Source organism: Castanea sativa, chromosome 11, assembly GCF_040712315.1.
Source record: "Castanea sativa cultivar Marrone di Chiusa Pesio chromosome 11, ASM4071231v1".
In the NCBI taxonomy this organism is placed as follows: Eukaryota; Viridiplantae; Streptophyta; class Magnoliopsida; order Fagales; family Fagaceae; genus Castanea; species Castanea sativa.
The window spans coordinates 55,296,646-55,313,744 of NC_134023.1; the positions used below are offsets into that span (position 1 = coordinate 55,296,646).

A 17,099-nucleotide genomic window follows, 5' to 3' on the forward strand; every position below is an offset into this window, starting at 1 on the left:
ACTACATAAATTTACTTGAAGCTAAATCAAATGACTCAAAAGTTGAACTGATTAGTGATGTTGCAGAAACTTCAGACGTATTGACGAACATAAAGAAGTGAAAGACTGGAAATTTGTTATGGTTTGTTGAAAACATAACCAGGGGCCAAGAATCTTATTCTAAAGAACCTCAGGGTCTGCTCAAACTGTCATTTTGCATTTAAACTTATTTCCAACATTTACAAACAAAAAGTAAGAGTCAAGGGGTCATTTCCATCATGTCAAAGATGGTTCCTGTTCTTGCAAAGATTACTAGAAAAAATAATTTGCAGTATACGCTGGAAATTTACGTTCTATATACTATAATAATAACATCAGCTAAAATTGGCACCCTTTAACAAGGATCGACTAATAGCACAAAGATAATGAGAATATCATTGTGGTCATATATGTCTCCACACAATGTGTTGATATCCCTTTTATTATAATTTAAAAAGTGCAACAATTTCCCCATTTTTCACCTTCATGCATTAAAGCTTTGCAATGGCATATGCAGGCAAATTAGATCTCGCAGGGAGCTTTAGATCTTCCCAGCCTTCATCATCCATCATAGAGAAGTATGAGTCAACCATATCGTCACTAACAAGCTCCAATTTAGAGGGCTCCCACTGGGAGAGATAGGAAGCCAAAGATGAAATAAGAAAAATAAACCAACAGAAATCTATATTTATGAAAATCATTGAGACTGAAAAATCTAAATGGCAAAGATATAGAAAAAGATGCATGTCTACCTTTGGGTTCTTATCTTTATCCAATAGTATAGCTCTAATGCCCTACAGTAAAAAGGGGAAGTCTTAAAATAATCGTCAAAAGAAGAAATTAGGAGAAGATAAATATTTGAGTAAGCTGAAACCTCAAAGAAATCCTTGCTGAGTTTTCCTTGCATGGCATGACAAGCAATTCTAAACTCACGAATAAGACATTGACCAACACCTTGGAGCCGTCCCTCTCTAATCTGTTCACAAGAGGAGAATAAACGTTAAAATGTAAAAACAATCTCAAAAGATTTAGACAAATTGAATGGCTGCTAAGTTTTGTCTTTAGTTATAAATTTATTGAGGGAACTAAATATCATATTTCTATTATGATGGTATTTATAGAACAGAGGGGATCATATGTCAGATAACCGAGACAAGCTAAAATCCTAAGTGACACACAATCCCCACATTCATCTTCATACCTCAAATGATATGCATCTTGCACATATTGAAAAAAAAAATTTTATTACTATTACAACTATGACTTCACATATATATTGCAACAAAAAAAGGGAAATTCACCATGCTTATAAAAAAATCTGTTCTATGCCCTTTATGAAAAAAGGAAGCCAGAAAGTACAAGGGCATTATTTATTTTTGATCAAGAGATAACTCATATTGGCCTTTGCAACAAAAGAGAGAATAATAATAGTAGGACATTCTCTTTCTTTGGATCCAACTTAATTCTCTAGACATTTTTGGATGCTCCTTCAAATTCTACCACAATCGGCTCTGCACAGTGGCTAAAAATGTTTAACTCAACTGTTCTCCAATGGCCAAAGCACAACCTGATTCCCGATGGGCCAGTACCAACCTACGTCACAATTCAGAATGACAGAGTAGCATGTGCTGGGTGCAGATGTGTATGTAGGCATCAAACCAATTTCATACCCATTACTCAGAAATGAAGCCTTATCTATTTTTTAAATTGATTGTTCTAGAGAGAAAAGAAAACACCTAATTTATTTCAGCATTCGATTCTGTTCATTCCTTAGGTTATTAAGAGATGTTTAACGGCTGGTCATTGAAAGCATAACACTTGCTAACAAGAGTCAATGTTGCATCTGACATCGGCACTTCAAACATTTTAGTGTCCAATAGAAAATAGATGCCACCATATCCCCTTTTTGATAACTTTATATAGGTTCTTGTTGCACTTATCACTTGTCTTAAACCTTAGAGCTCATTATAAAAATGCCCAAAAAAAGGACACTCTTTTAAGTTGTCAACCACTTTTACCAGTTTATAATTCTGGAAATTGAATTTCTAACCCTCAGAAACTGGAAGAAATGATACTTCTGCTAAAGAAAGAAAAAGAGATTTCTGTAGCCTCACATGATTAGAGCACATAACGAAAATCCTACAGAGCTAAATTTCAACAGAAGATGTCATGAATATCTTAACCACAAGCCAATCAGTCTTAAGCAATTAAATGCTGACTGGAATGGCAGTATTAAGGCTTGCTGCTCCCTTACCGATCTCAGAGAAATTTTAAGGCTTGTTGGTGATGCTCTCTTTAGTGATTGGATTGTTTCGGAGATCCAATCATCCTTCTTATTCAAGGCCTCTCTCTCCTAAAATTGCCAGCACAAGATCATGGTCAGATAAGTGGTAAACATGTAAACACCAAAAATAAAAGAATATTACTCAAAGCACTAGCAAACTTTTTGAAGACATCTGACAAGGAGGACAACAAATTAATATTTTTATCATGGATAAAATTCAATATCATTGAACTTACAAGGGCAGATATAATTTCTTCCACTGTTCTTTGAGAAAAGCACCTATCAATGACATTCAATCTGTAGCCAAGTGACAGTGAAAAAAAAGATTTTGAGTTTATTGAGAAAAGATTAAAAAAAATATATAAAAATATATATTTGAGGATCTTGGATGACAGAAAGATAGGTTTGCATTTCAGAAAATGAAAACATTAGTTATTTAATACAAAATCAACTCTGATAGAACCTTCTAGCACTAGGACATCATGTACGGTATCCAACAAAATACGCCATTATAAGGCCTCTCTCTTCTTCCTTCTTTTGGTCCATAATAAATGGCTTTGCTTTTCTTTTTCTTTCTTATTTTATTTATTTTTATTTTTTTTAAGATAGGTTAGCATTTTAACCCGATGGTCTACTCTATGATGATTGATTTTTATCATTAAGCCAAGACACCAACTGATTTGGGATGTAAATGGGGTTCCAACCATAAGGGCTATACTAATTCCTAGGAGTGGTATCATCTATAACAATATATGAATGTCACTCTACATCTATAGCACAAGATTTCTTAGAGTTACTCATATGAGTGAAATTAAGAGTACTGCTATTTAGTTTGGGCTTTATCCATGTAGTTGAAATTGAGACCGCTGCTATGTAGTTTGGTACCTCTAGAGAGTGAAGCCTGGGTTATCTAAAAGGATCTTTGCCATCAGACCATAAAAGTAGCTCATCTGTCCATTAGGTTCATTTATCATTGTATGTTACGATGATGCATACAGCTAGCTAATAAACTAATAGAGCTTTTTCATATGTGCATTCATTGAGAGAAGTTTATTTCATGATTGATAATCCTTGACGTCATAAGTATTAAAAATCCCTGGCATACATAGAGGCCGTTTAATTAGAACAAGAAGTATAATCTTTATAATTATGAATGCAAAAATGACCTGCGATATGCACTTTTCTCTTTCATATAAGGTTGCTTTGAGTACTCATTAATAACTGCGGAGATTATGGCTGGATCACTTGAATCTACCTTGCACAGTGCTTCTTCCAACAAAGACAATCTCTGGCCAATAATTAAAAACACATAAGGAATTCAAATGGCAATGTATTACAAAAATTTTAAAAAAAAAAATTTGGCAAGTAATGATGGCCATGCATGGCATTTCATCTTAATGGCATGAGGATAAATATTTTAAAAAAATATCATAAATAGAAAGTAGGGATTGCAAGTATATCCTAGACTTAACCCCAAGGGTTGGTCTAATGGTCTAATTTGTACTATTGAACTACCTAATTAATTCCTCCTTTCAATTTCTGTTTTTACCATAATTTCCCTCTTTCTTCAAATCAAATGATCCCGTCTACTCCACTACTTTGCCTTTCAGTTTAAACCAAGTAGGGAAGGGAAAAAAAAAGTCTTTCGAAAAATATTCAATAATTCATAATGTGCACTAAAACCATGCTTGCATGTTACTGCTTGCAACTATTCATCAACCACACAAGATGTATCTTTTTCCTTCATTAGAATTTTGAGCACTATGCCTAAAATCAAATAATTAAAGTAGAATGTAATACTACCTCAGAGGGGACAAAGTGAGTTGCAAGCCCACATACAAGCATTTCAGCACCATCCAACCTAGTGCCTGTAAGACCAAGATATTCTCCTGCCAAAGATTTGAAATTATAACAAGTAGAAGATGGGAAATGGGAGGGGAGTTACCAACAAAGACCATTATAATAACAAAAAAATGCAAAAAAAGAGAAGCCACTTCTGAACACTTTTAAGCTTTGGAACAAAGAAACATAGAATTGTTATAATTCCAACTTCTATGTAATAAATAAATCTAAAAATATGAACAAATAAAAAAAACATAAAAAATCTAATAAGAAATAAATGTGGAGTAGAACAGACAGTAGAGATTTTCTTTGAGCAGAGAGACCACCATAAGTTAGCGCAAGGGAAATTCAAGAAATACAAAAGCACTAGTAGAAATCATTGGTGACAGAGACAAAATTGCAAGTCAAAATACCTTGTAATCTATTCATAATTGTTGAAGAATTAATAAAACATAAGTTTTCTAGTAGATTAATTGCATGGTACAAAGAACCAACACCAATTATGGTTTGTTTTCTGTTGAACCATGGTTCATTCTAAGATTTGGTTTATTCTTAACTACTTTGGCTAGGAATTGATAGCTTGTGCTTTACAAACTGACACCTTAATCCCAATGACTCTCCCAACCTACAGATTATGCACCTCTATCGGTCACATGTCCCATATCATGATAACAAGCACATATAATACTCTCACCAATACTGCTAGTTTGCAATAGTATTAGTCAGTTGTATACATAAGACCTAAAAATAGAATTGAACAAACTCAAGAAAATTAAAGTGCTAAAGAAATATACCAACCAGACTCCTACAAACTGCAGAAGAAAATGAACTTCACCCCCTTTTTAGGAAAGATTTGTTATCCAAAGAGTTACTATATAGGTCAATGATGTAATTGCCATTACCAAAGAATCCAGGGAGTCTTGACACGAAATAGGAGGCACCCACATCTGGGAAGAGTCCCAAAGCTATTTCTGGCATTGCAAAGACCTGCAACGAGTCCTCTATCAAAATGCATGTTAACCAAGAAACCTAGATCTAAGTGTAATACTAGGACTTCCCATCCCAGGAAGTCACTTGCTTAGTACTAACATTGCCCAGCACACTTGTTTTGGAGTTTTGATGTGATTTGGTGCTTTAGTGCTGTTATGATCAAACTCAAAAAAACTAGAACTACTAAATTAAAACAATACTGCTCAAAAAAATAGAAAAAAAAAAGGAGAGCTGTTCAATCCTTCTTTTTATATGTAAATACATCTCATGTATCGATATGGAACCAAAATTACATAACACTTTATGACAAATGAATAATATAGCATTGAAGAAAAAAAGGGGAACCACTGCACACCCTTGGTGCAGTGGTCACTCTACAAGTATAAATGCTTGTGGGGTATGGGGGGCAAGGGTCGGGGTTCAAGTCTCCAAGAAGGAGTTTCACACATATCTACACTTAGATTAGGCTAGAGTAGAAATTTTATTTTGTATCAAAAAAAAAGGGGGGGGGGGGGAAGAAAAACAGAAAATTAAGTCATAGCAAAGATGAAGCTACAACAATTGGTCATTTCATTATAAATTCAATACAACTCATGTATCCATATGGAACACATGGCACCATAATTGCCAATGCATTTAAAATTCTCATCTGCAAAACGAGAAGAAATTCTAAATGCCACTGCCAAAGGAAAGGCTAAGTCATTTATGGACCATTTGAACTTGAGCATCATCTGACAACTTCTCGCACATAAATATGGTATAGAATGGCTAGCCCCAAGTGCCTGGAGTTGCATTAGGACACTGCAATTTAGCATACGCAGACCAAAGAGGAGCGACCTAAAACCAAATTTAAGAACCTTTTAAGGAGTTCAAAACACAAGTGATGATAGTGGACAGCATCAGCATTTTTTGCTTGATCAGGTTTAACTGTACAATTCTTCTTCTTCTTCTTCTTCTTCTTCTTCTTTTCTTATTGATACAGGAAGCATTAAGATTATTTTAGGACCCAAAAAACAGAAATAAGAAGGGTTGTCACAAATTAAGTTTAGCATCTTTTTTCATTTTTATTTGAACCCAAAATGTCTCCATTAGAAGCACTGAGAGGTACCAGTTGAATTACAAGGTTCCTAGTTGAATTTAGCAACTATATATAGTACCTGCAACTATACATATTAATTAAAGAAGAACATTTGCAACAACTAAAATAAAATGGGTGGGGGGAGAGAGTAGTGAACCATGAGATAAACAACCAAATTCAATTCCCTGCTTTGGACATTCAAACTGACCATCATCTATTGAATGGGATAAAATAATGGAAAAACATTACTACTGTATAAAATCTCAGGGAAGTGTGTAATTCATAATCACCTACTAGGAGAAAGTAAAATTCTGTATGACTTAAAACTGGAGATAAATAGAGATAAATACCGAATTTTCTGTTGCAACCCGGAATCTACCATGTATTGAAGCCCCTGCCCCACCTCCCATGACAATTCCATTAAGGATTGAAACCTTCAACAATATTTGCATGCTAATAGTAAGAAAGAATATATTCATGAAACTAACTTGACCAAGAATGCTTCCACTGTCAAAAGTCAATATAAATAAAAGATAATGAAAATTTACTATTCATGGTGAACGTGGCCACTGTTGGAAATAAAACAAAATATTGATAGACCTTTCCTCACTTACTCTCACTAATATCCACACACTACTTAGTGTATAGAAGAGACTCACATTCACAAATTAAATAAAGGGAGAGAGAGTGGAGAGGGAAGAATTAGAACTCTTTAAAGTTTTGTATTTCTCTTCAACTCTTGCATAGAACTTGACGGATGAATGGGTTTATATAGTACACTATGCAACCTTTAACTCTCACTACCTTTATTTTCTAACTCTTACATTCATAAATCTCACACATAACTTCAATAAACTTCTAACTACATTAATTTATGAAACTCACTTATTTATGAATGATTAATTAAAAACAAGTTTAACTTCTAACATCCCCCCTTAAACTTGTTTTCTTAATTACTCCAAGTAAGGCTTGCAGCTTGTTGAATGAGTCATACTTGAGTGGTTTAGTGAGTATATCTACAACCTGATCATGCGACTTCACGAACTCAAGATGAACTTCCTTTCTTGCAATACATTCTCGAATAAAATGATACCTTGTGTCGATGTGCTTGCTTCGGTCATGAAAGACTGGATTCTTTGTAAGTGCTAGTGTTGACTTATTGTCCACAAATATTTTTATAGCTTCTTCTTGAAACATCTGCAACTCTTTCAATAAACTTCTAAGCTACATTGCATGACAAACACTGGAGGTAGCAGCAACGTACTCAGCTTCACAAGTGGAAAGCGTCACAATTAGCTGCTTTTTGGACATCCATGTAAATGCAGTATCACCCATATAAAATATAAAACCAGTAGTACTCTTTCTATCATCCATATCTCCGGCCTAATCACTATCACTGTAGCCAACAAGTTTAAAATCTTTAGAGGGTGAATACAAAAGTCCATAATCCAGTGTACCTTTTAAATAGCAAAGAATTCTCTTGGCAGTCTTCAAATGAGTCATCGTCGGTGCTTCCATGTAACGACTAACTAGTCCAACGCCAAAAAGAATGTCTGGTCTTGTGCATGTTAGATACCTCAAACTTCCGACCAAACTTTTGAAAAATGTTGGATTAACCTTCTCTTCATCAACATGCTTTGACAACTTCACTCCACATTCTACAGGAGTGCTAACTGGATTGGAATTTAACATCTCAAACTTCTTGAGAATATCCTTCGTATAACCTTCTTGGGAAATGAAAATCTCATCCTCCATTTGCTTCACTTCAACTTGTACAACCATTTTACACGAATTGTCTTCTTTCCAGTTGGAAGAGTTGCAAGCTCCCACGTATCATTTTCTTCTTTGTCTTCTCCTTTGTATGCCATCAACAAAGTCGGCTCCACTTCTTCATTTTTATCTTCAACATAGTTAGCTTTCTCCTCAATAGTATTAGCAGCATTTTTACATTCAGAAGCATAATGCCCATACTTTTGACAATTATAACATTTGATATTAGTCTTATCATACCTTCTTCTATATGATCTTGAGAAACTTCCTCTTCCACGATCTCTTGTGGATTGTGAACTTTGACCCCTCTCTTCATAATTGGGAGAGTTTTGACCATTTCTTCCTCCAGATCCTCTCCCTCTACCACGTCCATGTCCTCGGCCTCTTTGGCTACTTTCACGCCAACCTTTCTCATTCAAGGTGAGCTTTGCTTGTAGGACTTGCTCCAAAGGCTCTTGCTTCTTCTTATTGAGCCTTTCTTCATGGGCTTGTAATGATCCCATGAGTTGGTCAATGGTCACTGACTCTAAGTCTTTTGATTCCTCAATTGCTACAACAATATAGTCAAACTTAGAAGTTAATGACCGTAGAATTTTTTCTACTACACGGACATCATCCAAGTTCTCACCATATCTCTTCAATTGATTTACAATTGCCAACACCCTTGAAAAATAATCTGAAATAGATTCAGATTCTTTCATGTGCAAACCTTCAAACTCGCCTCTCAATGTTTAAAGGCGAACTTTCTTCACTTTATCAACTCCCATTAGAGAGTTTTTAAGAGTCTCCCATGCTTGCTTGGATGAAGTTGCATTTGCAACTTTCTCGAACATAGTTTCATCCAAGCCTTGATAGATCAACGTAAGAGCTTGTTGATCTTTCTTTCGAGCTTTTTGCAAGGCTTCCTTTTGGTTTGGGGTTAAAGATTCTTCATCTTGTGACTCCACATAACTTTTCTCCACAATCTCCCATGCATCTTGGGATCCGAGCAACGTCTTCATTCGGCTACTCCAATTTTCAAAGTTTTGTTTGGTAAGTCGAGGAAATTGGAATGACACCATCCCATTAGCAAAAGCCATTCTCACCACGAACCGATTGGCTCTGATACCACTTTGTTGGAAATAAAACAAAATATTGATGGACCTTTCCTCACTTACTCTCGCAAATATCCACACGCTACTTAGTGTATAGAAGAGACTCACATTCACAAATTAAATAAAGGGAGAGAGAGTGGAGAGGGAAGAATTAGAACTCTTTAAAGTTTTGTATTTCTCTTCAACTCTTGCATAGAACTTGACGGATGAATGAGTTTATATAGTACACCATCCAATTTTTAACTCTCACTACATTTATTTTCTAACTCTTACATTCATAAATCCCACACATAACTTCAATAAACTTCTCACTACATTAATTTATGAAACTCACTTATTTATGAAGGATTAATTAAAAAAAAGTTTAACTTCTAATAGTCACCTGGGGTTTACGATTTGTTGCCAAAATGTAATTTAAGGTGTACTGCATCCAAACGAATTTTGCACCTAACCTCCAGGTACCTAATACATAAAAATATTGTAAAGAAGAGATGACTGAAAGACTCCACATCAGCAGCTGAATCTTATCTGTGGTGGTAGGTCATGAATAATCTAGATGTTGAGGACCAGTGAGGGTGGTCCAATAAGTAATAAAAAGAGCCTATACCTTCATTAATATCCCGATTCACTGCCGCAACATCACCTCCAGCACAAAATGCTCTTCCCTTTCCCTACAAAAATGACCACAGAGGACATGCAATCAGTTTGCATTCTCTGCAAGGCTGAAACAATCGAAAACGTGCCCAATTCTTTACTTATAAACTTTAGTTAAACAAATTAAAATGCCTATCTATCATATATGCACAAGTAAATTTACAATTGAACTAGATGAAGGTAAACAACCTTAAGAAGGTTGCTTTTTTTTAGAGGATTATATAAGATAATCTGTTTTATTTAGTCAAAATAAAATAACTTCCGCCATCACCACAAAACTGGCTTTGTATTTAGAAACAACATAAATAACTAAGGGTTAATTTTACAACAAAATCCTTACAACCTGCATAACAAAACAACAATCACAATGATTCATTAGCACTACCTGAATTAAGAAAATTAAATGTAATATCCACTGCCGTGTTCCCACACATTCATTTGCAAGGATCAGCAAAAATAAAGTGTCAGAAAGATATGACTTTCTTTTTGATTTCTTTCCAATGCAATTTGAAGGTAAGATATGAAGATTGTCTCTTAAGAATGGACATACCTTGACAATTACCAACTTCACATTAGAATCCTCCTCATATGCAATGAAAAGCTCCAATAGCCGAGAAATCTAGAATTTTGCATTAAACACAAGTTCCAGATAAAATGTTATAGCAAATTGGTTACTTCATTTGCACTATAACATGCATGCATAAGTATTGCAAAATAGATATAAGTATGCATTGTTGTATATATAGGAATATACATGGATAATTTGTAATAATGATATTTAAATTTAGAGAGTATTGATTTATAAAGAAGATAAAATGAAACTTCAAGTTCTAGAATCTTCTATGTGAAAATCCAAGTCCAGGAATTTTCAATCGGTCAAGATTTTTCTCGATTGAATGAAATGATCAAGAAATTTGATCTAGAGTTTCTGCCTCTCTTGATTGATGTTCGATTCCTGTTCAACCAATTGAGAAGAACCTTTGATTGATGCGCAATTCCTCTTGATCTTTCGAGACTCATAAAAACTGAATTTTTGTAGAATTTTTCTGGTAGCTGTTTTGAACATTTGAGAAGGTTTTAAGTCTTGTGAACAATTTTATGAAACATTTAAACTCTTCATTCATGCCTTTTAAAGTATTATAACCCTACGTGTATAAATAGTGATTTATGTTCACTCGATAACTAATTCATTTCTTTCCCAAAATTAGTTTCTAAGAAACAAAAGAAATCTTGTTGGTATTCCCCAAAATTCCTATTTGTAAAACCCAACAAATTTGGTTGTATTTAGGAGAAAAATTTGTGAAAACTCTTTAGCAACAATAGTATAATAGCAAATGTTGTCTAAGGATAACAATTTTGTACCTCAAAGTTATCTATTTTTTTGTTTGTTTTTTGTATTCACATTGCTCTTTCTTGATTACTTTGTGTATTATCCTCAACATGTATAACATTATCTTACACAAAGCAGAATATCATGACCGGTAAATGGAATGCAAGAAACCACATAACAAGATCTGGAAATGGCAAAAATTCCCCAAGTAAAATTGTGATTGACATTACAAAATGTAACAAAATTAAGGGCATGCATATTTAAAAGAACAAAGAAACAGAATAAGGTTGATCCTCTTAAAGGACTAGAAATACAAAATCATCCATATTCCAGAAATTATACTTAATAGATTATGGAGTCCAGCCATTTTAAAACAAAGGAACAACACCACATATAGCAGAGACATAGCTTTGCACCCTGCCATCGCATTTCATTTGATTTCATTTATATATATATATCAATTTAAAACATAAGATAACTGAAGCATTTGATACCATAACGTGGTAGTATAATATAAAAGAGATTGCAAGAAAACACATCAAAAGTATTCAATAAGTTAGGTGTGATACCATTTGAAATAAAAGGGCATTCAGTTGCTTAGGTCTATTCAATGTCAATATTCTTGCAGACAACTTCTCTTCAACCAAAATCTGCCAAACAAGAAAGGAATATAAGTAACTGAAAACGACCAAACACAATGCACTTTACGACGTCTCCACTGCATAAATTGGCCACGATCTTCTTAGTTCTTCTGCTAATGATAATTCTTGCCATTATTGCAAATTTAAAGGTAATTTATTCAAGCATCCAAATAATATGCTTGTTTTGGAATTGCTTATTTTTGATAACTTATTTGCATAGTTCTGCTAATGATAATTCATAGGCAGACAAAGTCTAACTACAAAATTAGTTGTAGCTTAAGACTATAGCCTCACTTAGTAAAATAAACATTACTACATATTTTGGAAATTCAAGCGTTGAATTGCATGTCCTTTACATTCTTAATATACATATCAAATTTTGTGTCAATCAAATATTATTTACTATATGATCTATAAGCTTATATTTTATACATAATTTTAAACTATAAAAACTTGCAATTTAAACAATTTATTGATGACATAGCTATTGATTTTTAATTTTTTTTTTATAAACTTTGCAAACATAGAAGATATAAGAAGAAGATGTAATCCAATTATGAATTTGTCAAATTCACTCACAATTAAAAATATTGAGTAAGGTTGTAACTTAAAGCTTCAACTAATTTCTATAGCTAAACTTTGTCTTTCCTTAATATTGTAGCTAAATTTTGTCATTCGTCTGGTTATCTTCTGTAAAGATATTGTAGCTAAACTTTTTGTCCTTTGTTTGTTTCAATGGAAAATCTTGTATAAAGATTATTTTTTGTATTTTTCCAATATTTGATAGCATCATAAAAAATGAGTCAAAGGAAAAATATCTTTGGTTAACATAAAAAGTATGACTTATTTTTAGATATTGTTTTCCACTAAATTTTTTTGAAAAACAATTCTATCTCATAGCAAGCTAAACAAGAGAAATTAGTATATTGTTTGTCAACTCTTTTAAAGTTGATATCAAACATTAAAAAAAAAATGAAATAGTTTTATAGAAAATATTTTTTGAAAAATGACTCATTTTCTATGAAACTTTATCATCGAAACAAACATGTTATTACACACTTGTATTCATATTAGTTTTTTTTTTAATCATAAATCAAGCAATTTCAATCCAATTAACTAATTAATTTTTTTTAAAAATTAAATTATACGAAACTACATCATACTATTTCATGAATTCCTCAAAAAATATATATATAAAAAAAAATCAACGCAACTATACTATCCTTGCAAATTAAAAAAAAAAAAATCATTTATTGTATTATAATATATGTGTGTGCCACACTGCCACCTCTAGTAAAAGATTATAAAAGAAATGACATGAAACAACTAATACTCTGTTTGGTTATGAAGAAAGTGTGAAACCAATATTAATAGATAAGATTGATAAGTGAAGCAAGACTCTGGTTGGAGAGACTACCTGGTGGTCGTCGGGTTTAGTAGAATTGAGTGCATCCATGCCTCTCTCTCTCTCTCTCTCTCCACTAAGGGAATTGTGAATTGCCTGGTACATTGGTGCTCTTTATAAAAACTTGAAAAAAATTATCATGATTTTTGAATAAAATTGTAGTATGCCTTTGTGTTATAACTCATTTTTTTTCTCTCTTGTGTGAGTGTGCGTTTGTTTTTCCAAAAAACACAAAAAATAAAAGTGATGACAAATCACACGAAGAATAGCACATAAGCACGTAACATGCAAAAGTAGGTACAAAAACACGTAAGGAAACATGTAAGGAAACATACAAAAGTAGGTACACCACTGCTGGCATCAAATGCCGACATATATTACAAAATCACACATCATGCATCACAAAAAATTTCACTGTTGGAATTGAATTGAATGCCGATGTATACTATCTTCTTTTTTCTTCTTTCACCAAATAAAATAATCGCCCTCAAAACCAATAGGGATTTTAAAAAAAATTGTGGAAAACAAATTAAACAATTGTCTTACTAAGAAGTAAGGACTTCTATGATACATAGCACCTATAAATAAAATATATGATTTTTAAAATATTTTATTCAAACGTTAAATCATAGTTTTTAAAATTTTTAAAATCATAGTTTTTTTTTTTTTCCTTAAAACATAAATTCCTTCGGTACCCATTTCATGATTTAAATTCCTTTGATTGATCTTTTTTTACTAAATTCTCAAGCTTGGCTGATTGTGGCAAAAAAATAATAATTTGGATGGCCTTTTTTGCAACTATCCGTGCACTGGAGTTTGCTCTGGAGATTGGCATAACAGATGCTATACTAGAAGGAGATTTTGATCATAGTTTTGAAACCCAAATTGTTCAAAGAACCGGGTAAGAAAGAGGCTCAAGGTTTTTAAGGTCAGATCAAGATCAAACCAGAGTTAAACCATGATGATTTCATAATTAAATTAATAATTATTTAAAATATAAAAAAATAATTAAATTAGAAAAACATTGAGAATATATCTTATTTTCATGTATATAAATTTAATTATTTGGTAAAAATTCCTATAAATTATCAAGAATTCCATATTTTTTTAATCCTCAATTATAAGTTATACATATAATCCAATAGGACTTAGCCCATTTTATAATTAATAAAAAAAAATTAATCAATGATAACTACTGAAGCTTCAACTATGGTGATTTGGTGCTATGAGTCTGTAATGTTTTTATTTTTTAAAATAAAAATAGCTCAGACTTGAACCGTGAAAATTGTCCAGGGTTTTCAAACCTACACGGTTCAACTGTGGTTTGAACAGTTCCCTTCTTTTCTTACCTAGAATATTTTCTAAGGTTAAAAAACCATAATAGTGAGAAGTTCCCAGTTAATCAGGTTGGATTGTATGATCCCAGGTTTAAAAATCATGATTATGAGATGGTGATTAAGGCATTGGGTGGCCATGCTTCTTCTATGGCCTCTTATGCAAATCGGTTGAATGATGCTAGGTTTATTTCTAGATCATTTTCTTAGTTACATTACTCTTATACTAAGAGGGAAGGTAACAAAGTTACTCATAGTCTGGCTCGATATAATGTTAATATCTCAAACTTTTTAGTATAGATGAAGGATGTTCCACTGTAGGCTTTTTCTATACTGTAGGCTAATATAGACTATTTAACTTAAAATCTGCTCATGTTTTCTTCTAAAAAAAAAAAAATCTCACATGGCAAGGGGGTCACTTCTAGTGTAAATTATTCTGCAGTGAGTGATGTAACTTATCCAATAGCGAGTGACGTGTCATTTTTTGGCATAATTTCTCTATAGTCGCGACTTTAGAGACTTCTTTTGGCATAACTATCCAATACCGGTCGGTGGCTTTTTTTGTTTTTGCTAATATAATTTCTCAGGTAGTGATCTTTTTCAACCGCGTGAATTATTAATTCCTACTGGCCTCCAAAATTTCCAATAGCGAGTAACCCATTTTTGGGCATAATTTTTCTATAGTCGGTGGCCTTTTTTTGGCTTTTTCTAATGTACATGTAACTATACTCAGGTAGTGATCTTTTTCAACCACGTGAACTATTCCTACGTGCCTCCAAAATTTCATGTACAGTAGAATAGTCCTTAAACATGATAGTTGTAAGTGGCCTGTAATTCAAAACATGTGTAACACATATATTGTGTAATCCAACTATGTCAGCTAAATATGTAAAAGGTGTCAATAGTACCTTCTACGGTGCTTTGGTTGGTTTCGTCAAGTATTTGTCTTTTTTGTGAGTCCAAACGTTGCGATTTGTTGCGAAAAAAGCAAGAGTCTCATTTTCAAGTGATAGACCAAAACCAAACTTCATGTACTACGGCATATCTAGAGTATTTTTGGCTGAGTCAGTTAGGTGAGGGAAAAAAAAAAAAAAAAAAACTCATAATTTATGTGTGGTTGTGCTGCAAATCACCATTCATACCAATTTCCATTGAGCTCGTTTCTGTTTTTATTTTTTAAAAAAATATTTACAGGTAATGATACAGTGTTTTGGTTGAGGAGTGTTATATCATATAATAAATTGTCACAATATTTTTACAATTGTCAAGATGTTAGTTCTTTATAGGTCAAAATAAAAAATAAAATATTAATAAACTATCATATCAAGACCAACCACAACTAAAATAAAACTATTGTGAAAATATTATGACATTTTGGTGTTGTCACTTGTCACAATATCATACTAGTATGTGCCAAACTTAAAATAAAGGTATTGTGAAAATGTGACATTTTGTTGTTGCCATAGTATTTTCACAATTAGGTGTAATAAACTTGTGAACAATTTAAGTTTCTTAAAGTATTCCTATCTGCTCATGCAATATGGTATAAGAGCCCATTTTTCTAATCAACCCGAAATGTCACACACATCAACTTATGCATTTATTGTGCAAAATGCATTTTAGCTATAGTACTTGTGCAAATATACGTCAACATTGTTGTTGTGAATTTCGATTTTTATTATATCTTTGCATTTCTCGAGGATGAAGAAGGAGAGTGGATTGTTACAATATTCTTAGGCAAGCTTTTTTTTTTTTTTTTTTTTTTTTTTTTTTTTTTTTTTTTCTTTACATTGACATAGTTTCACTAAAAGAAACCACTTTTCCATTTTATGATTAGGTTAGTTCACAATTTCCCTCCTAAATTTAAAAGTGAGCAGTTTCATCCTTTATATTATGGACACAAGTAAATACCCCCTATTGTTACTCTCTTAGTTAAACCGTAATGGAATCTTATGAAGGTGTGTAACACTAGGACTTTTTTTTTGGGTTAAGTAAAAAAGTCACTTATTCTAATACTAATATTGCCCAAGCACAATTCTTTCGGAGTTTTAAAGTGATTCAATGCTTTAGAGTGTGTTTGGTAGAGTGAATTTTAGGAAGGATGGGGAAAAAAAAGAGAGAGAAAACGAGGAGGAAAAACTTTTTAGAAGGTGTTTGGTTGGGAGGATGAGAGGGAAAATGATGGTAGGGCCTGGGTGTTTTCTCCTCGGGCCCATCAAAAGGTTTTCTCCCCAAAATTGGGAAAAAACTGGATTAGAGGAAATTTGATAGGTAAATGACGAAAATGCCCATATACACTTGCACATGCACTTTGTCCAGTATGTTTTTTTTTTTTTTTTTTAATTTTTTATTCTTTGCAATCAGTTCTAGTTTTAAGTGTTTTTTGTGCTCTTTTTCTTCTTTTTTTGGCTTTCCTTTGCCTCTACCTTTTTTTTTTTCTTTTTGATTTCCTAGGGTTGTGGACGTGACAGTGCTTTGTTTTTTTTTTTTTTTTTTTTTTTGATTTAGACGTGTTTTTTTTAATGATTTTTTTATATAATAAATTTGGGTGATTGCTTTTTGTTTTTTTGGTTGTTGGTCACTTTGTTGTTTTAATTGGGCATCATTTTTTAATAAGAGTATATGAGTAAATTTATACAAAATTACTTTTTTCATCGCT

General features: G+C 32.7%; 1 protein-coding gene across 2 annotated transcripts; it reads right to left on the minus strand.

Annotated features, from left to right (window-relative positions):
* Window positions 1–248: 248 nt before the first annotated feature.
* On the minus strand, window positions 249–13,306 carry LOC142617827 (3-hydroxyisobutyryl-CoA hydrolase 1-like). 2 transcript variants are annotated; one of them, XM_075790787.1, is made up of 14 exons: window positions 13,119–13,306; window positions 11,630–11,710; window positions 10,281–10,349; window positions 9,684–9,747; window positions 9,459–9,538; window positions 6,563–6,646; window positions 5,047–5,131; window positions 4,106–4,191; window positions 3,469–3,590; window positions 2,539–2,599; window positions 2,273–2,371; window positions 893–994; window positions 771–812; window positions 249–647 (listed from the first exon to the last, which is right to left on the minus strand). In XM_075790787.1, exons 1-14 carry the CDS (start codon window positions 13,209–13,211, stop codon window positions 510–512), a joined length of 1,206 nt encoding a protein of 401 aa, XP_075646902.1. In that variant the 5' UTR covers window positions 13,212–13,306; the 3' UTR covers window positions 249–509. The 2 variants fall into 2 exon arrangements, with proteins under 2 accessions (XP_075646902.1, XP_075646903.1); XM_075790788.1 differs by lacking the exon at window positions 6,563–6,646.
* Between the last annotated feature and the right edge of the window lie 3,793 nt (window positions 13,307–17,099).